The 21,077-nt window shown below is 37.4% G+C and overlaps 1 protein-coding gene across 50 annotated transcripts in view; it reads left to right on the top strand.

The window, feature by feature from the left end:
* The window catches only part of ADD3 (adducin 3), a 186,070-nt gene extending 168,037 nt beyond the window's left edge, over positions 1-18,033 (top strand). For 27 of the 50 annotated variants that reach the window (XM_070220974.1, XM_070221031.1, XM_005602242.4 and 24 more), the window contains 12 exons: positions 3,349-3,500; positions 4,465-4,545; positions 5,391-5,540; positions 6,023-6,166; positions 6,279-6,377; positions 7,487-7,669; positions 8,249-8,506; positions 9,828-9,947; positions 10,415-10,501; positions 13,301-13,424; positions 15,071-15,166; positions 15,788-18,033. In XM_070220974.1, coding sequence (XP_070077075.1) covers positions 3,349-3,500; positions 4,465-4,545; positions 5,391-5,540; positions 6,023-6,166; positions 6,279-6,377; positions 7,487-7,669; positions 8,249-8,506; positions 9,828-9,947; positions 10,415-10,501; positions 13,301-13,424; positions 15,071-15,166; positions 15,788-16,080 — 1,787 coding nt within the window. In that variant the 3' untranslated portion in view covers positions 16,081-18,033. The remainder of the gene's footprint in view (positions 1-3,348; positions 3,501-4,464; positions 4,546-5,390; positions 5,541-6,022; positions 6,167-6,278; positions 6,378-7,486; positions 7,670-8,248; positions 8,507-9,827; positions 9,948-10,414; positions 10,502-13,300; positions 13,425-15,070; positions 15,167-15,787) is intronic. The other 23 variants (XM_070221118.1, XM_070221106.1, XM_070221128.1 and 20 more) reach the window with 1 other exon arrangement.
* Positions 18,034-21,077: the final 3,044 nt, after the last annotated feature.

The following is a 21,077-nucleotide window of genomic DNA, read 5'->3' as shown; positions in this document are numbered from 1 at the left end:
GCCTGAACTAACCAGGCTTTAAGAGATGGAGTAATTAGAACGTGGTGTAAAAGAGGGGTTAGGACATTTTATTCATTCAACAGCTCTTTAGTGAGAGCACAAATTTGGTGAGCTGAACAGTGAAAGGATACCAGGAATCATAAGGCACTGAGTTCAAGCACTTTGCATCTCAGTGAGATATGTACAGAGCTCATTGCAATACCGGGGAAGGTACCCAGAGTATCAGAGGTGACTGGCAGGGACTGCTTCACATCAGATTCAAGGGATGAGGCTTCATGTCAGAGTCAAGGGACTTTGTTTTCATCTCTTTTATTTTCCTTCTTTTCCTTCCTTTGTTTCTTCCTTCCTTTTTTTCTTTTTGGTTAAAGATTTATAAGAAAGAATGCAATGAGTTCAAGTACTTTCCAATAGAGGGATGGCATACAAAATGACTTGATGGTGGGAACATGCAAGGTGTACATACATACGGCTAAAGAATCTTTCAAAGAGTTCCAACATGAGGTATAAGTGCTTGAACTAATGTAGTGGTTGTGGATTCAAGAAGGAAGAGATCAATGAGAAAGACATAACCAAGGGAGAATAGAGAAGATATAGCAGCAGGTTCGATGTGGTGATGTGGAGCAGGTGGAGGGGAGAGTGTGGGAAGAATAATGAGTTCCAAAATCACTCTTCCAGCTTGGGAGAAACGTTCTATCAGAAGAAACAGAAAAACTCAAAGGTTAAGCTAGTTTGGTTCGCTCTTTGTATAATTTTGAGTATCTACCATTGTGCTGTTATAGTCCCTGTTAGGGATGGGGGATACAGTGATAAACAATACAGACAAGATTCCTGTGCTTGTGGAGACAGAAAATAGAGTAATAAAGAAAATGGTCAGATAATAGGAAGTGCTATGCAGAGAATTAATATATGGTGATTTGATAGGAGTAACTAGGTGACTACTTTAGATGGGGTGATGAAAGAAAACCTCTCTGAGGAGGTGACATTTAAACTGAAATCTTAATTGCAAGAAGGAGCAAACCACACCAAGACTGAGAGTAAGCATTCCAGGTAGAAGGAACAGGTACAGGTGTTAGGAGGGAATAAGGTGAGAATGAGTTTGACAGCCTCTTCAGAGGACAAAAATAAAGATTATGGTCTGGAGCATGGTTTTTGAGGGGACAAGTAGAACAAAGTGACGTCAGAAACATAGGCAGAGACTAAATCATATAGGGCTTCACAAGCAGAGTTGAAAGTTTGGATTTTATTCTAACTTTGGAAAGCCATTTTAAGAAGGAGGATGATGTAGAAAGACCACTATAGTTTCTGTGTGAAGAATTAACTGGGAGATTTCATGATATTATTAGACAAAAATAGGAATGTCCAGAGTTGGGGATCTAGTTTGGGTTGGGAAATGGAGGAAGTTCAAACTGTAGGCATACCAAAGCCACCAAGAGAGAATTACCAAGACATTGCAGCAGTTGGAAAAGCAGTCCTAGAGCTTAAGAATGGCTTGGCAGATGGACATAGAGAAGTATTACTCAAAGCTGTGTATGTTGATTAAATAATCATGCACGAGGGTATAGAGGAGAAAAGGGTCTAAAAGAAAATTTCAAAAGTTGGAAGAGGAAGACTAGTCATGGAAGTCAGAAATAATAAGAGGAGCTATCTTATGAGTGACCTAGATACCATGGTAGGAAAGGGGAGCTGCAGGGGTTACTGGGTGGAATGGACAAAGGCCTGGCAGCAGGAAAGCCATGTCCCAGTGCTCAGAGGTCAGGGAATAGAAATCAACCAGTTTGGCTGGAATATTTATGTTGTGTTGTGAAAAGAGAAAGTCAAAGTTGGAAGGGCAGGGAGAGGAGGAGATAGGTTAATGGCTGACTCTGAAATTTTGTCAGAAATTATACTGTTTTGCGTGGTTTACGTGTTAAAACTTCTTCTTTGAGTTGGTTCATAATGTTTCAGAATTAGAAGATCTCACATTAGAGTGTTGACTGGGGACTTCTCTTTAACTGTTCTCGTAGCCCTAGACTCAGAAACTCACATGATAACAGCTGACTGGTGAATTGAGCTGCCTCTTCAAACCAGGCGTGTGCTCTCTAATCGCCTGCAGGCTGCACCAGGCCTAGTTTATGCATTTACACTAATTTCCTGGCCCCTCTTGGCCTTCAGGTTTGGGGCTCCTGCACAACTTTGAGCAGTGGAATAGTGAAGTTAAAGGAAACTCAATCTGGTGGGTTTATGCAGAATGGATTTATGAAGAGAAGGGCTACAGGCAAGGACAAGAAGGAGAAGGCTTATTGCAAGGGTTACATGTGAGGTAAGGCCTGAACTCGAATATGAAAAATGCAGGACCTTCTGAAGAAAAGAGTGATGGACTATGTGATAAATTACATATGGGGCCTAGGAAAGATAAGAGGTAAAGGTCACCCAGTGTTCAAGCCTGCAGGAATTGCAGTACTGTCAATATTAGAAGAGTAAGGAAAAGAGAGAAAATAAGAAAAATTAGGGGAGATAAAATCACTTTTAGACCCTGTTAATTTTTATGTTGCTGTGTTACAGGCAGTTAGAAACAGCAGGCTGAAGAAAGGGCAGGAAGGCCTGGTCAGAGATGAAGATCAGGGTGTCATCGCACAGAAGTGACAGCTGGAGGCCTGAGAGTATATGGTGTTTTCATGGAGAAAAGTAAAATGAGAAAAGCGTGTAGTGGAGGCCTGAGCTTTGGGAAAGAGCCACAGTTGGGGAAAAGAAAGAGAAAAGAACTTGTTGAGGGAGAAAGAAGCAGCAGTGGAAAGGGAACAAGATCCAGGAAAGTATCCCTGAGGTCTGGAGGAGAATCTAGGAAAGAGGTGGTAAAGGTGTCGGGGGAACAAAGACTGAGCCAAGGTTGAACTTAGCAGTTGGGTCATTAGAGACCAAGACTAGTTTTTGTTGCTTCGTGAGGGCAGAAGCCAGACTACTGTTTGAATGCATTCTTTTCCAGCTTAAATGTGTTTTGTTTGAGTAAAAGTCAAAAGTGATATTTTAAAAGTAGCTTTCTGTTGAGATCTTTTCATCATAAAATTAGCAGTAACCTCAGTATTGATAACACTTTCACTGTAAGGATCATGTGATCATTTTTCCCGGTGGTGTGAGCCTAACTTCCTAATAAGTACTAGATGAAACTGCAAAGAAGATTGCTGATACGTATTTTTACTCGCAGTGTACTTCTCTAAAGGAAGATAAGCTAGTGAAACATTGTGTGGGCTGGTTTCAGATCCTTATTTACAAGGCTGGGACACTCCCAGACTCAGGCTGCTTCCTGGCAGCTAATTTCCAGGTAAGGGATTACTTGACCTCAATCCCTCTCCACAATTTTCCCTCTTTTAGGTCTCGGCATGGTCACACCTATCAATGACCTTCCTGGGGCAGATACATCCTCATACGTGAAGGGAGAAAAACTTACTCGCTGTAAACTTGCCAGCCTGTACAGACTTGCGGACTTGTTTGGATGGGCACACCTGGCAAATACCTACATCTCAGTGAGTTCTTTGGCTTTTAATTCCTGTTCTTAAAAATTCCAATTAGATGGCAACTGTACTCTTCTTACCTTTCCTCAAAAGTCCAGTTTTTGAGACTTTATTCTCTGAACTAGCATGCTGGATCACAACCTAATCCCGATTTAAACCTTATCTCCAGTGGAGAGGCTGCAGTTACCCCAGTTTTCTTGTCTATTTGCTATCTGTCTTATTCCTTTAATTCAGACCAGTTGTAGAATCTATCCAGGAAGAAATCCTTCTGGCAGAATTTTCTCTCTCTGTTAATTATATCTGAGCATCAGTGACATTAAAAAGCATTTGGGGCAGGAAAAATAGAGCAGGTCAGGGAAGTTTCCTCCCTGGTCTTTATTTTCTAAATATATTTTTCCCCATTCATCGTCATCTTGTTCTCATGTTGCCACACTTGGAAGCAAGATAATATTTGGAAGCAAAAATGTATGAAAATATGGAAATGGCACGGATGCAAGGTGCAGCCTTCCTACAACTTTTCTTCTCTTCCTTCTGGCCATTCCTTAATTTCCCTTTCTATCTCAACCTTAATTCCTTCCTAGAAAGAGACTCTCTTTCCTTTGCCCATTTTCCCTTAATTTCCATGTTGTAAACCAAGATTATAGTCGTTGCTGCATTCAGTTGAATAATATTGGCTTTTGTTTCTCATGAATGTAGCTGACCCTAAGCAATCTTAGAACCCCCGTAATAACAGTTGAGGTAAGTCCAGTAAATGAGAAACTAATGTCAGAATTTTTTGCAAGTACTTGAGGGTTGAGGGAAGAAAACCTTTCAAGGAAACTTTCATATTGCTTTAGTTTCTGCTTTGTTGTGGTGGTGGTGTTTTTCCCAGATCTCTAACAATTATTCATTGTAAATATATTTCTAGTCATGTTTACATTGCAAAATATGAATACCTCATAGTAATTTCCTATTGCTTTTTTTTTTTCTTTCTCAGGTAAGAATAAGTAAGGAGCAAGACCACATTATAATAATTCCCAGAGGTCTGTCTTTTTCTGAAGCCACAGCCTCCAATTTGGTATAATTTTCATTCCTATGTTATTTTTTCTGTGCTTCCTTGTGCTTTTTTGACAGTTTTTAGCTTTTGGGACGGGACAAAACAAGAAAAGGTATGGATGGAAAAACATTTACTAGTCAACAGGGAAGAGTTTAGAAAATTATGGTGATTTTTAAAAAAAGTTTTAGGGAAAAACAAGGTAGTTGAAGAGACTAATAAATGAGTTGGTCTTATCAGTTAACCTATCCTTGTTTTGAAGGGAACCTTGAATTTTTTTACACCCTTTACACTCTGGAATTTGGAATTTGTTTAAAAAACAAACTGAAAAAACACCCACACAAAATCTGAGTATTTTATAGACAGATTTAAACAAAGTTCAGTTGGTGTGAGTATAGGGTCTGACCTTCTAGCATTTTCTTTTTCCATGATTGTACTCCTACACACTGTTATCGGCCTCTAGAACAGCAGGAGCTACATTGGTTCTAGTTACTACAATGTTAGCAAATGGAAATTTTCCAGCCAGTTCCATAAATGCCAGACTTGTCCAGACCTTGGTGAAGAGCTTAAGTTATTTAGTTTCTTGAAAACTGTGCTTCTTGCTAAATACCAAGTTTTGTTGCAGACTGGCTGTTTTTGTAAATAAAGTTTTGCAGGGATACTGCAATAACCGTTCTTTTACAGTTGTTTATGGCTGCTTTTGTACTACAGTGGCAGAGTTGAATAGTTGCAACAGAGGCCCACAAAGTCTAAAATATTTACTGTCTGGCCTTTGACACAATGGTTGCCACCTCCTGGTTTAGCTTGTGGAACACAGGCGAACTTTGATACATATGTACCAATTAAATGTGTCTTTCTGCTTTTTCCAGGTGAAAGTCAACATAATAGGAGAAGTGGTTGATCAGGGAAGTACTAATTTGAAAATTGACCATACAGGATTCAGTCCCCATGCTGCAATCTATTCAACACGACCTGATGTTAAGTGTGTGATACACATCCATACCCTTGCAACAGCAGCTGTAAGTCCCTGAAGGGCCAAGACCAGCAGTGACTCTGGGCTGTGTATTATTTTCATGGCTTTCTTTACATGATACTATCTGCATTCTTTCAGGCCCCACCATTCAAAATCATGTTTGAAGTATTATCTTCTCCATACCCAGAAAGCAAAAGGCTCTTTGAATCAAATGCTACCATTCTAGGAAACAACTGGAGAGATAGCATTTTGCATTTTTGAACTAATCAGTTTAATAATTGGGTCACTGAGTTCTTTGGAGCAAAGCTTCTTTCATAATATTTGGCACAGCATTTAAATTGAGTTATATCCTCTAAGTCCCTTTTTTTTTTTTTCCTGGAAGAAGTAAAGAGCTAATTGGGAGGTGGGCTTAGAATGGTGAGCACAGTGAATAGGCCAGTGCTTCCTGAGCTGGCTGAAGCATCAGGTTCCTATAAAAGAGTAATTAGTAACTAAGTGTGTTATCTTGGCATGGACCAAATCAAATAGGTATCCTCCATGAAGTGCGGCATCCTTCCAATTTCTCAAGAGTCCCTGATCCTGGGAGATGTTGCCTATTACGACTACCAAGGGTCGCTTGATGAACAGGAGGAGAGAATTCAACTGCAGAAAGTTCTGGGGCCAAGTTGCAAGGTACGTAGTAGAGTTTCTATCTAAGGAGCTATTTTTATTGCTGTTGCTGTTGATGAAAACAGTGTGAGCTATGCCAGTTATTTAAAGTGATTGCTTTGGGATTCTATTTTAGGTGCTGGTACTCAGAAATCATGGTGTGGTGGCACTTGGAGAAACAGTTGAGGAGGCGTTTCATTATATTTTTAATGTGCAGATAGCCTGTGAGATTCAGGTAGGAAAAATTATCGCTCCTCTCCCACTTTTTTTGGCTTTGCTTTTTGCTTGTTGAGTTGGATTTTGTGTTTACTTATTTACAAAGTCCTGTTGGTTAGTGGCTTTTTGTTTTGTCTTTTAAGAGAACTTCTGCTTTACTTGAGTAAAAAGGGTCAACTCGGTTATCTCTTGACTTGAAAGTAGGAGGAAGGAGAACTAAAATTTACATGTGGGGACACACGCACAAGTCTAAGTGCCTCATAAACATCATTTTCCCTATAATCCTGCTTTTTAAGATAGTATAATCACACGTTTCTCCATTTTCGGCCTCTAGTGATGGTGGTGCTAATTGAGAAACAGAGGCAACCTCCAGTCATCAAAGATCAGATGTGTTGTGGCCACTTTCATAATAAGTGTAAGAGCAGGGCCAGAAGTTTTATGAACTTATGTAGTTTCCAACAATTCCACAGCCTCAGCCTCATTATTATAATAGGTTGGATATTTATTAACCACTTTTTTCCTCAGAGAAGCTGATTTCCCTCTTCAGGAAAATCAAGCAGATTCTGTTGAAGCAAATGGTAATAATCTTAATTTATTGGAAGGGCCACAAAAAAGGGGGAAAAAACTTTTTCTGCCAACTTTAACTTGTTTTAACCACCACCATTTTTTTTTTCTTGAACATCTCAAATGAGGCTATGAAAGGCTTAATTAAATTAAGATAACGAGATGTCTTCTGCCTACATATCCTTGAATTCACAATCTAGTGTCTGTATTCCTTTAAAATTATAACTTTCAGCAAAAGTATTAACTGGATAGCCATGGGAAAACTGCAAGAAAAGAACTTTAAAATTTGGCAAGAGCATTCAGTTTCTTGAAATATGTTAAAAGGTATGGCTCTAAATGTGTTTTCCATCAGGCAGGATCAGAGTCCTAGAAGGTATCTTTTTCAGATAGATGGAAAAGATACTTAAGCTTCCTACTTTCACAAGTGTCTTGCTTTTTTTTGTTGTTAGTAGCCTGAACAAGTATTATGGATATTTGCTGAATCAAAATTGTGCCATTTTAAAAGATATACTCGTAATTGTCCTTACAGTCTTGTGCCTTTGTATATATCGCCATTGATCACAGGTGCGGGCATTAGCAGGGGCAGGTGGAGTGGACAATCTACTTGTACTGGATCTTCAGAAGTATAAAGCTTTCACTTGCACTATAGCAGCATCTGGAGGAGGAGGAGTGAATATGGGTTCCCACCAAAAATGGAAAGTTGGCGAGATTGAGTTTGAAGGGCTGATGAGGACTCTGGACAATTTGGTAGGTAAAAAATTGAACATAAACTTGGATTTCATGTCTTTGGATTCAAGAGCAGATGCTTTTATCTCCCTTTGGTTTTGGAACATGCTCCCGACTCCTCCAGGAGCAGAGTTTGACCTTAGAAAGGCATTCCACTCTAATTTTACCATTTTAAAGAATTAAACAGTGAAGCATGCAAATGTCATCTTAGAATTTACCCTCTTCCACTAAGGGTCAAAAGGTAGATTGCCTTTAGACCCCAGAGCAAAGACTTAACTGAGCACTGAAATTTGGCCTCCAGAAAGCCGGTTTATAGCTAGGAAAATGTTTCTGGTCAGCAGTTTTGAAATTACCTTTGTCAGGAACAGTTGTGTGAGTGGAAATTGCACTGTCAGCTGGAATCAGTTTTAACCAGATCTTGAAATTTGCTTAATTTCAAGCCTAGTGTTATGTGGAGGTTATGTGAGATTTGGATGGATGTTTTCCCTTTTGTTTTTCAACAAAGGAGTCTTTTTGAATCATTTGTTTAAAGAATTAGAATCCAAATGCTGTGTTTGGTACAGGTCTGATTGCTTCAAGTGTGGCTTTTCCCTCCCTTAGGGGTATAGAACAGGCTATGCTTACCGGCATCCTCTCATTCGAGAGAAGCCTAGGCACAAGAGTGACGTGGAAATCCCAGCGACTGTGACTGCATTTTCCTTTGAAGACGATACAGTGCCACTCTCTCCTCTCAAATACATGGCTCAGAGACAGCAGCGTGAAAAAACAAGATGGCTGAACTCACCAAATACTTACATGAAAGTCAATGTGCCTGAGGAGTCTCGGAATGGGGAAACCAGTCCCAGGACCAAAATCACAGTATGCCACTATTTTACATGGTTTGCCTTTACCAAATATTTTGCCTAGTTACTCATGAATTGAATGTTCTATGTTGAAAATATTGGGAAAGTAAAATATAACGTTAACAGTAATAATATCACTGTCATTTTATCCGGTATTAACTTTCTGCAAGACACTTTGTTCTAAGTGCCGTACATGAATTATCTCATTTAATTCTCTTAATATGGAGAGGATGCTATTTTTCTCCCCCATTTTGTAGCTGAGAAAACAGGCAGAGGGGTTAACTAATCATCTGTGAATGATAAAGTTAGGATTTGAATGCAAACAATCTGACTCTGGAACCCAGTTTTTACCTTCTACATGATACTGCTTTGTAGTTTATATTGTACCAGTGAATCAGAACTATAAAAGTTGTCAACACCTAATGGTGCCAAAGTTTCTACTGCACATGGCTACGCAAGATCTTGTAGATAGAAATAGGTTATCTTTTTCAGCATTTTGCTTCGGATTTGGTGTAATTTTGGAGTTCTTATCCCCAAGTATTCTCTGGATACTCAAAATTAGTTCATCCTATCATATAAATCAGAAACATTCAATATGGAAATGCCTAGGCATCAAAGTGATTTTTTCCTAGTCTATAAGATTTCTCAACTTCTAGTGAAAGAACATAATTAAATTCATAAGTTTTCCAGAATTAATTTTACTGACAGAGACTGATGGCCAGCTATCATTAATCTTAATGAATATTAGCCTTCTTTAAGGGATATAGTGTGGGGTAGATAAGAAGAATTATATAAGGCTCTTCCAACTCTGTAGTTCTGTTATACTATAGACTACTACCAGATTATCCCCTTTGAAAAATGCTGGTCAGGGGCTTGGCCTTTTCTGTCAGCCAAAAATAAAAAATGAAGTCTGGAAAACTAAATCTTAAGAGATTCCTTGAGTCCTTTTTGGTGACTTCTTAGCCATCTTCAGTTGGTGAAACTTCAATGCAAGCAACAGCTCTGAATGTGAGTTAGTGTGAGATCAAACTCTACGTCTATGCTTGAATTATTTTCAGCATCATATTTAAAAGTGCCAAAAGGAGAGAATTTAAATAGCAGTATAACTGAGTATTCATGTGAATAGTAATGACATTTGTGGGTTTTCTTTTAAGTGATTGCTGATTGTGAGCCTTTTTCTAACTAGTATGGGATACACACTAATTGACGAATACTGCATAGTGAATTCTTTAAAATACTGGCAGTTATCCCCCTCCTTAAGTCAGTAAACAGTTGTCAAGAACCTTCCATATGTCCTTAACACAAAGCTTCATTCTAGAAAATTTTTGATTCTTTAGTGGATGAAAGCAGAAGATTCTTCTAAAGTTAGTAGTGGAACACCTATCAAAATTGAAGATCCAAATCAGTTTGTTCCTTTAAACACAAACCCGAATGAGGTACTGGAAAAGAGAAATAAGGTAAGACGGGGTGTTCTGTGGCCAGGGGAGGCAATATTATGCTGTTTTATGTTTAAATCACTAATGATTGAATCTGATTAATACCAAGCTTAGAGGTTTGAATACAGAAGAATTTGACATTCAATTCAGTATAATTTTAGCTTGTATTGAATACCTCCAGCTCTGTGCTAGTCACGGGTGAGCAGGCTCCATGGGGAAGAAGTGCTAAACATATTTCTGCTGTTAAGATCCCTGGTATTAGTGAAAAATGTGGTTCTCTAACAATGTAAGACGGTGGCAAATCACATGTGAATAAGCGTGGAGGAGATTAGTGTGAGTTGTTAGGGTGGTAAAAGAGGGCTGCATGGAGGTGGGAATTAGAGAGGCCCTTATTCTGGGCTGGTCAAATAGCACGCCTTTAGGAAAAGAGAAAGTAAAGGTCATCTGCATAGATGCCCCCAAGAACATGTTGTTGTTTTTCAATTCAGATTCGAGAACAAAACCGATATGACTTGAAAACAGCAGGACCACAATCTCAGTTGCTTGCTGGAATTGTTGTGGATAAGCCTCCTTCTGTAAGTCCATGAAGCAATATGATTTTGTTGTTGATCTACCACATTAATTTCTTTGCTTTTTAAAGATACTTCTTATTTTTACTGAAGTTAATATAAGCACAAGTTAAAAAGTCAAATAATCCACAAGACTTAACATGTCACCTTCAATTCCCTGTTTCCAGGGGCAAGGACTTTCTTCTAGCATTTACCTTCATGTTTCTAAAGAGCATCTTCATTCTGCTTTTCCTTGGTTTACTGATTTTAGACTTCAGCTGTATTTCATCAAATCTGTGTCATCGATTGTAAGAAGTACCATTATTTTATGTATCACTAAAAGAGAAAAAACCCTAACAATTATAATTGCAGGAAGCCATCAATTATTAGATAAGTCCTAATTTCAGAGATGGGAAAATGTGGGGGGAAAAGTGCATCTTAGAATTAATGAAAGACAGTAGTGACTTCTTTTATGGAAGATGAGGATTTAGCCTGTTTACACAACACTTTTTCATTCCCCCAATAAGGTTATATCACAAATTTTTTTTGTTGAATCAGCTTTCAGTGTTTATATTATTAAACGTTTACTGCTGAGCCAGATAGTATCCCAGGATTACATTTCCTTTCTTATACAACTTGCCTCCCCCTGGAGTTAAGAATTTTCCTCCTTTTCTTATTGGCTTAGTTCTTCCCAAACTTTTCAACAGAATTATAAAGTCCATCTTACTATTATTTTCCATAGGATCAAAGGTAACAGGTAATCTCTCAGTTCTAGCCCTCTGTCATTCCAGTCCACATCTGGACCATTTGCTCTTCAGGCTAGCTACCCCGGCTCATCCTGAGGATTCCTGTGTTTCTCTCCTGTGTAATGTCCCCTGTTTCCTGCATTGTGTGACTTCTACCCTCTTGATTTATTCCTGTATCACTGAGCACGTCGTCTAATAGCTTTCTGAGAAAGGATACATAGGAGGTGGAAGTATGAAATCCTGTATTCTATCTTCAGATGTGCATATAATGGACATAGAATATTAGTTTAGAAATAGTTTTCCCCCAAAATGAAAATCATTGCTCCATGTTGAGAAGTAGGAGAGCATTGTGATCCATGTACCCCTGTTTAGGACCCTTTTTTTTTTCTTTTAGACCTTTTCTACGTCCGTGCCATTCTGAAATGTTACGATGCTGTGCTTTGTAGTAGATTTCTTGTTAGTCTTTGTTCGTAGCATTTGATAACCCTTTTCAGTGTACAAAGTCATATCCTTCAGTTCTGGGAATTTTTTTAAGTTTTTCCTCAATAGTTTTTCCCCTCCAATTTCTTTTTCTGTCAGGATACACTGTTAGTTGGACCTCTTTGAGCCTCTGATTATTTCTTTCCTACTTTCCATCTCTGTCTCTTTATCATACTTTCTGGGAGATTTGCTTGACTTTATTTTCTAACCCTTCTATTTAATTTTCTATTTTGATTTTTTTTAATTTTTAAGACCTCTTATTCCCTGAATGTTCCCCTTTTTTGTTTAAATAACATCTTGGTCTTTCATGGGTACAGTATTTTCTATTATTGCTCTAAGGGAATCAATTTTAATTTTCTTCAGCTGCCTTTATTGTGTTTGTTTCTTCTGAGTTCCCTTTTTCTTGTTTATTCTGGTCCCTCTCTTCCATGTTGGAAGCTTTTCTCAAGTGTCTGGTAATCCATAGTAGTCTGTTATGTATTTAAGAATGAGATGCTGAAAGCTAGTCAGAAGCTCTGGGTGTGTGCAGAGGTTCCGAGTAGGTGAGTTTCACTGTAGGATGATTGGATGTGGACCAGGTTGTTTCTCTGGGGAATCCCCAAATGTTAGTATCTGTAGTTTTCATCTGGGGCCATTTCATTTATCTGGAGAGTTCTCCATTCTCCTGCCAGTCTCCCACCATCGTTCTGAGAGCCCTTAGCTGTGTTTTATGCCCCTGATCAGTTCTGAATAATAAGCCTCTGATCTTCTGCAGAGATGGGAGAGAAGTAAATGCCTGGCTGTGTGGAATAGGAAAGGGGACCTTAGAATTTATGTTTCTTATTCAGACTTTTGACATGTCCCCCCTTTTCAGCTTTTCTTTATCCCACCTTCCCTGATGCCTCTGGTTTCTGAGCCTTACCAGACTCTACGGGGCAAGTGAGCATGGTTCTCGTTTGCAGCCTTCCTTGAGCTCTGCTACCCACTCTTTCACCCAATTTCCATCTTCCAAAAATGTGTTAACATTTCTCATCCTCTGTTGTCTCTTCTCCCGTTCTTTGTCCTTAAAAGTTTATACCATTTTTTTGCTCTTCCTTTATTGTCATTTTAGTGGGGTTTTGGGAGGGATTAAAAAAATGCATAAATTCAATCTGCCAGGTTTAACTGAAAGTCTCATTAATCCCTTTCCTAGAACAAATAGCTACAAGTTTATTTTCATGGCAAATTTAAAGAAATTCTTTTGGTACAATTTCATTTTTCTAAGTCTTTTTTACAAAGGCTTTTTGAAATGGAGGATTTCTTGTTTTTTAAGATATTTCTAAGTTATGTGAAGGTTATTAGAACTTGGCTTAGTTTTGTTTTTTTTTAAAAAGAGTTATTAAAATTGACCTATAAAGGCATATTGAGGAAACATCCCTGGCAATTTTAGCCCATTGGATCATTAGTATTTTAAAGCATGTTGCTTTATCATTTCTTACGATTATTGTGAGGTGGGGTGTCACAAACATCATATATACATTTATGTATGTGTGAATGTATGAAGTTCTGTGTATATATATATAAACAAATACATAGATATAAGTAAAGCTCTTGGTAATGAGTTGATGTTTTTCTTTGTAAGACCATGCAGTTTGAAGATGACGATCAAGCCCCACCAGCTCCTCCCAACCCCTTCAGTCATCTCACAGAAGGAGAACTTGAAGAGTATAAGAAGACAATCGAACGTAAACAGCAAGGCCTGGAAGGTTAGTTCATGTTAGATTAAGTCTACTTTAACCATACTGCTAACAGCGGAGCACCTTGAGTTAGATAGAAAGCAGTCAATGTTGTTTTAAAAAGTTCCTTTTACAATCGATGGTTCTGTGTCATCTTTCCCAGCCCTTATTGCATATATATGTGGGCTGAAATGCAAAGAGCTACCACAGACTGTGTATGTCAACCTGTAGAGAAAACTGTTTTCCTCAGAAAGCAATCTGATTGCTAGCAAAAAGTCTTGTGTAGTCAAGTGAAATCCCCAGATGAATAAAGAATTACCAGCCAAAGTAAACGTAGATACATTAATAGATTTAAAAATATCAGAGTATGTGGCTTTTTAAAAACTCTTTACATTGACATAATTATAGATTCACAAGTATGTGACTTTAATGCTTTGTAAAATCTCTCTCATTCCTAGGTATTTCAAGGTGCCAAAAGTGTAGTTTCAAAATCAAAACATAAAGCAAAGTGCTAGAATTTTGATGTGACTTTCTGTAACCTTATGGGCAGTCTAGTGAGGCTGAGTTTTTCTGACTTCAGAACCCTAAGTAAGGATTATATTTAAGAATTGTTAATGAAAATACTTTAGCTGATTGAATACTAGCTCCCTTTTTCTCAAGAATAAGCGATTCTCTATAGTAGGAGTTCTCAGTCTTGGGTTTTGGATAAGCTTCAGACAGTCCAGGAGCCATCTGAAAAATATATGCTTTATTTTATCTGATATACATGTCGGGGGAGGAGGTTCAGCATGAGGGACAAGAAGTCTGTGATGCCAAAAGAGGGTAAGAGCCTCTGCTTTAGAGCATCCATAAAATACAGTTGAAATTTTTTACACAGTGCAGAACAGAACCAATAGTTAAAGAATTTTTGTTTATATTAGATATCATGTAGGAAAAACTAATGACATCCTGGTCATCCAGGGAACAGTTTTTATCAGTGTGTTAGTGCCTCTGTCACAAAAGGGAGTCATCCTGACTCATTAATGTAATTACACTAAATGTTCTAAGTGGTATTATTGAATTTGTTTATTCTAACATAAGGTTGGAAACTTCCTCTGTTTCTGTATTTTGTAAAATGTCCCTCTTTAATCTCTCATTTTTTGAAAGCCTAAAGATGCCAGGTAACAAATATTGCACTCTAGAACCATCACCTTTTATATATAACTTTATAAATAGTTTCACATTCATTATGACCTTCTGAATTAGCTCGCTAATATTGCTCTGACAGGAATCACTAATTGGATATTGTTCAAAAATTCAGTGAAGCATTCTGCCTCATTAATGTAGCATCATTGGTGAGGCTTCATAATTCTTTTCATCTGGCTGCTCAATATATTTTGGTTTTCTAACTCTCTAGCAAAAGCTAAATGCACACATATTATTTGCCTGGGCTGCCAGTAGCTATGCTTCCTTAGTAAGTATGTATGTAGAATTGCTATTAGCCGCCCGAATTTTAACATATTAACCTCCTCTTAGTGCATAATTATTGATATATGGGATAACTGTTAGCATGCTCAGCTCACTGCTGAAGAGTTTATCATCTCTGTGTGTGCAGGTATTTGATGTATGCGCTAACCTCCCTGAAATCTTATGCTTCTTTGTTTTGCATGGCTTTTAACTAAACTCTTATCCAACAGATGCTGAGCAGGAATTACTCTCAGATGACGCTTCATCTATTTCACAAATTCAGTCTCAAACTCAGTCACCGCAAAATATCCCTGAAAAATTAGAAGGTATTCAATGTAATTTCCCATAGCAGTCACTGAGTTAGTCTTCAGAGTCTGTCCCTGTGTCAATTGTTTCATGTAAGGAAATTGAACACCTGATTGCAGTAAGTTTGCCATGGATTTTACTTAAAGCTCCTAATAATTTTATATTTTTTATTAAATAGAGTGCTACTTTTGTTCAGTGTTTATACTGACTTATCTTAATCTGGATATTGGCAACCCATAGTTCTTAAGAATTTGTGAAATTAAAATTGGTTTGTCATACGCCTTTCAATCAGAAGCATGGAATCTTTTTCAATTTTGATTGCCAAATGACCCCAAAAATAAAGAAAAATATATGTTGTCTTCCTCATTTATACTGACTTGATTTACAGTGAAACTGTCAAGTCATTAAACTGGACTTATCTAGCCTTGATTCTGTGGTCTAACAACTTTGTCCCCTTCCACTTTACACCATTTAAGAAAATTAGCTTCATGCTAATAGATCCATGGTCTATTAAAATAATGATCTATCTTGATTGGAATTAAAGTAATGCCTTAGTACATTGCTAAAACATTTCGGTTTTGTAAAATAAAGTCACGATATTAACTATATAAAATAATAAAAAAAACCCTCCCTTTTTGTAGAAAACCATGAGCTATTTTCCAAGAGTTTCATCTCCATGGAAGTGCCTGTCATGGTAGTAAATGGCAAGGATGATATGCATGATGTTGAAGATGAGCTTGCTAAACGAGTGAGTAGATTAACTACAAGCACGACCATAGAAAACATCGAGATTACCATTAAGTCTCCAGAAAAAATTGAAGAAGTCCTGTCACCTGAAGGTTCGCCTTCAAAATCACCATCGAAGAAAAAGAAGAAATTCCGCACTCCTTCTTTTCTGAAAAAGAACAAAAAAAAGGAGAAAGTTGAAGCCTAAATAAAGTCTTTTTATAATTATTATTATTCCAATGTGACATTGCACATTTAAATATCACATTTAAGTTGGTCATTAATATGCAGTGGTAGATCAGAGTGGGGGTATGTAGCAAACTGGACTTTAAGAACTGGAAAGAGATCTTACTAAAAGAAAAACATATTATGAAAGAAATTCAAATTCATCTCTCATTTTATATGTTCAAAAGATCTTTGAATCTTTGAACAATTGTTAGTTTTAATTAGCTCTGCCCTCATGAAGTGTTATTATAATTCACCACAAACAGATCTCTGTCTGAATTACTTCAGGCCTTCTCCATAATATCCGTTGGAAAGAAATTACCAGTGAACCAGCGAGAGAATTATTTCTCAACACCTGCTTCACTTGGTGATCAGATTATAATTTTTTATCATGATTATTGACTGTACCTTTTGGGTTCCCATTGTTTCAATGGGCATTACCAGAATGCTTTAAAAGCTTCTAAGATAAGAATCTACAGCATTAGTATACACTGGCACATAATTTTTTTAAAAAATTTAAGAAAAAATTTGTTTGGAATTTTATTCATAGTATAAAATTTCCTCACCTGAAGTAACTTTGTTTGCCAAAAAAGATCATTTTAGTAAACTATAATTTTTGAAAACTTCCTTTTTTATTAGTTTAGAAAGCCCCTTATTTTTCAACAAAGGGGATTTTGTACACATAACATGGGTTATTTAGTTTAACTCTGGCAAAAATGATTTTTGTATGTTGAGATGTTTGTATACCATTCAGTATAAAAAAGTCTCATAAGCATATTATCCAATCATTTAACAGTAGAGCATATATGAGGCCGCTTGGTACTAAGTCTACTTACATATAATTCAAGAATCCAAGAATGTGGTATCAAAGGGGGATTAGAGCATTTAAAGGTATAACTAGATTCATATTTGAACCTTATAATGTCTTTTTCTCTTAGTATTGTTAATGAATGAAGAAGCTCTCATGTGGTAACCGTATGAAAAGGAAAAGAATGAGAGGGGAAGGGAAAAGTGAAGGGAACAAAAGGGGTATCGTGAAAAGAAGAATCCTAGTTTGATAGTGACTCATAGTCACAATAGGATTTAAAGAATAATGTATTCAATGTCACAAATTTCTAAAATTCTGCTTCTCTGTCAAATCATATTTCTTGGTTGATATCTGAGTTTTAAAGGGGTCGCATCCTTTTACGCATCTTTAGAAGGCAGCACTAGAGGAAATCAGTGTGTCTAATCCCCCCAGTGAGAAGACTACCACGTCTTGATTTTTACAAATTTTTCTTATCTTTTCAGTTAACTTTCTATCTAATGTAAATACAAATTTAAACCTAGGCTTAACATAGTTTTTTCCCTCCCTTCGCCCAAGTGATGTCACAAGTCAATGTAAAATCAATGATCTAATGGTCAGTGGGTAAAAATAATCCAAAGTGTATCTGGAGGGTGAGTTGGCATGTAAACAATTACATTGATTACAGTGTGTTCTGGGGCTGGTTCTGTTTGGCGTATGTGTATGATGATGCCAAGTTGAAACAGAGCCTGGAAATTTCATTTTAGATCTCACTAACTACTGGAATCAGTGTTTTAATCTCTTAGTGGAAACTCTCAGTTGCTTAATTCTGTATGTGAGAATTTTTTTATGTTCTACATCATTTATGTTGTATTACAACGTATGTAGAAACAGTAACCTGTGAACTATGCTTTTCCATAACTTTTTAAAAATATATATATCTTAAATGAATGCAATGTGCATAAATATTTTTTAAACGCAACAGTGAACTATTTGCACCTTTTGCTAATGCCTCTATTTACTTGCTTTGGCATAAAGAATGAGCCAATGAACCTCTGTGTCCTGTGGAAAATGTATAAATGTTATCTGATATTGCTCTTAGATGTAATGCTAATTAATGTTAAATCACAAATAAACAGTATTTTAAATAGATGGATTTGGTATCATGAGCTTTCAATTCAAGGATGGTTACTTAGCCTGAATTACTTTGTATACCATTGAGTTTTATACTTTAGGGGTATACTGCAGTTGAGTAAAGATGGATGCTTCTGAATAAGGGATGTCCTGATAAATTTATTTTCAAATTAGTTGAAAATGTACTATATAAAACCCTTCTTGTTTCAGCTCATATTGAAGAAATATTCCCCAAGTGACCTACTTTTTGTCTTGAATAGGTATAGTGACCTTACTATATCTCTGAGATCTAAAAATGTTTGAAAGACTTAGGATTCTGATTCTCATCTCGATTCTGCTGTTCAGATCTATGGATGTAGAAGAGAAAGTGTTGCAGAATGTGTCCTGAGTTGATACATTACCCTTCTCTCTGATTTTTATTTATGTAACAAGGTAACACTAAACAAAGTAGCAAAAAGAATAGAAAATATGTTACAATTCCACCACATTAACATTCAAAAAAATTTTATCCTCTTCCAGCTCTTGTTCAGTTATATATATATTTCCTATATATTGGTTATCATGGTATGAATGTAATTTTATTCTGGGTTTTTTTCTACTTAGCATAATCCATTCTAGAAGATTTTAAAACTAAATCCCTCATATAAATGGTTTCTTGTGATTTTTTTTCCACTTTGTCCTAAAAATAGAGTGCAAGAGGGGAAATCATGTTAATTGAGGGTTCTGGTTAATTGAAGTTTTTGCTATAATTACCCATTATAAAAATGAAGGGTTTGGGCAGAGAAGAATAGATTCATAGTCTTGGGCATATTTAATTATTACCTTGACTTGTAAATAACCCTGTGGTGAAAAATTGCTGTTTTAGAAAGATGCTTATTTCAGAATTCCCTTCCATAAAGCAACAAAGACGATTATATAAACCTCAGTCCTCACTTGAGAATTGATATAGCGTGAAAGGTAGTGTTGCCTATGCCTTTCCTTATATTGATCAGTATTTTCATTCAGCAAATGGATCAAATTGTGACCACATTGGTTTCTCTTAACATTAGCTCTTTTTTTGGTATAGGCAGAAAACACATAAAGGCAAGCTAGTTATTTTTGAAACTGAAATGTGATATATACACATCCAAGTTGCAGTCTTGGCTAAACCAGGATTTTAGAAAGAACTCTGTTCTTTGTGGCCACTAGAGGGTGTAACAGACCTACCAATCGGGTGTGTTGCTAGTCCTTGCGCTTAACTTCCCTTTTCTTAGTCTGTAGGCACCACCATGTTTATTGTGAAATACTCAGAACTTGGAAGAGAGGACATTTCCTTTGTTGCTTATCATTCTCCTCACTACACTGTTCTCAACTCTGTCGTCTTAGCAGGTCCCATTTCACCAATATAAAACCACCCACAGGGGGCCGCCCTGGGCTGAGTGGTTAAGTTTGTGCACTCTGCTTCCACAGCACAGGGTTTTGCTGGTTCAGATCCTGGGCGTGGACATGGCACCGCTAGTCAGGCCGTGCGGAGGCAGCATCCCACATGGCACAACCAGAGGCACTCACAACTAGAATATACAACTATGTACTGGAGGGCTTTGGGGAGAAGAAGAAGAAAAATTGGCAACAGATGTTAGCTCAGGTGCCAATCTTTAAAAAACAAAAACAAAACAAACCAACCAACAGCAGTGACTCTAATGCCTATTTGATGCCTTCTGTGTATCAAAGATTATGCTAAGTGCTTTTCGTGTATTACCTCATTTGGCCTTCCCAACATCCCAACAAAGTAGGTGATGTTATTCACATTTTGTAGATAATGAGATTAAAGCTTGTGGAAAACAAAAAAAGAGGTGCTGGTAGTTTAGCCATAGAGATTCTGATTTCTAAAATGACTGGTGCCATCTGTGTCCCAGGCCCTATGTGGGTCTGGTGTACGTTTCTGTGGGTTTTTTTCAGAGAGAGTTTCCTTAGTTTGGATTATAAACCCAGCCATGGTGAATTCATGTTTTGATATAAGATGGAATATAGATTTGGGATAAAAGATTAATTTTTATTTGGAAGACTTTTTTTTTCCTCAACACATCATGCCAAGAATGAAAAATTAATGAAACCTGGAAAGTGGGAACAATCTGTGTTGGTACCATCCTTTAGAATAAAGAACCGGCTCTTGAATCTTCACCATGACACCTGGAAAAGGTATCTGTACCTTTGCTTAAGATGCAAAAAAGACTTGGATAGAAGCCCTTTATCCTTCCCTCTTTTTGTTTTTTTTTTTTTTTTTTTCCTGAGGAAGATTACCCTGAGCTAACATCCACTGCCAATCCTCTTTTTGCTGAGGAAGACTGGCCCTGAGCTAACATCCGTGCCCATCTTCCTCTCCTTTGTGTGTGGGACGCCTGCCACAGCATGGCTTGACGTGCCTGGGATCTGAACCAGTGAACCCCAGGCTGCTGAAGCGGAGCGTGTGAACTTAACCACTGTACCACCAGGCTGGCCTCCCTTTTTTTCTTTTTGATTTCCAATATTGGGGGCAGGGAGACACAATCTAAGGAAAATAGCGTTTTAAAAACCTGAAAAGACCACTTAATCTAGTTATAGAAATAGTTTTAAAGATAAGAAATGTACCACGTCTACTTGCAACTTTATTTAAATGAATATACCTGGAGATGATCTTGCTTGGAGAAGAATCTGGTGTACGTGCTGGAGATAAGCCTTTTGAGGAACTTTTGATAGAAAAAAACTGAATTTGCAAATTCGGTAGTTTTCAGAGGGATTTCCTTTCTAAGAGATGACCATTAGGGGGCAATCCTGGGTCTAAATTTAGTTTTAGTTGAGGGAACTTCCTTCAAAATATCTTCGAGCTTGGATTTAGAACTTTATTCTGATTACGCTTTGCTAGATGCAGTTTAAGCTTGAGGGAAGTTTATAGATACCAAATTACTTGGTTCATTCCTTAGAGCTTAGTTATCTTGTTCTGACTTACGAAGAATCAGTCCTCCAGAGAAGTTGTGCTTGCCTAGCATAATACGGCTGGGAGAGGGCTGAGCCGGGACTCCAGCGAAGGCCTTCCAGTCTGCGTC

The sequence above is a fragment of the Equus caballus genome, chromosome 1 (genome assembly GCF_041296265.1).
Source record: "Equus caballus isolate H_3958 breed thoroughbred chromosome 1, TB-T2T, whole genome shotgun sequence".
NCBI classification, from domain to species: domain Eukaryota; kingdom Metazoa; phylum Chordata; class Mammalia; order Perissodactyla; family Equidae; genus Equus; species Equus caballus.
This window is presented reverse-complemented; position numbering and strand designations above follow the sequence as displayed.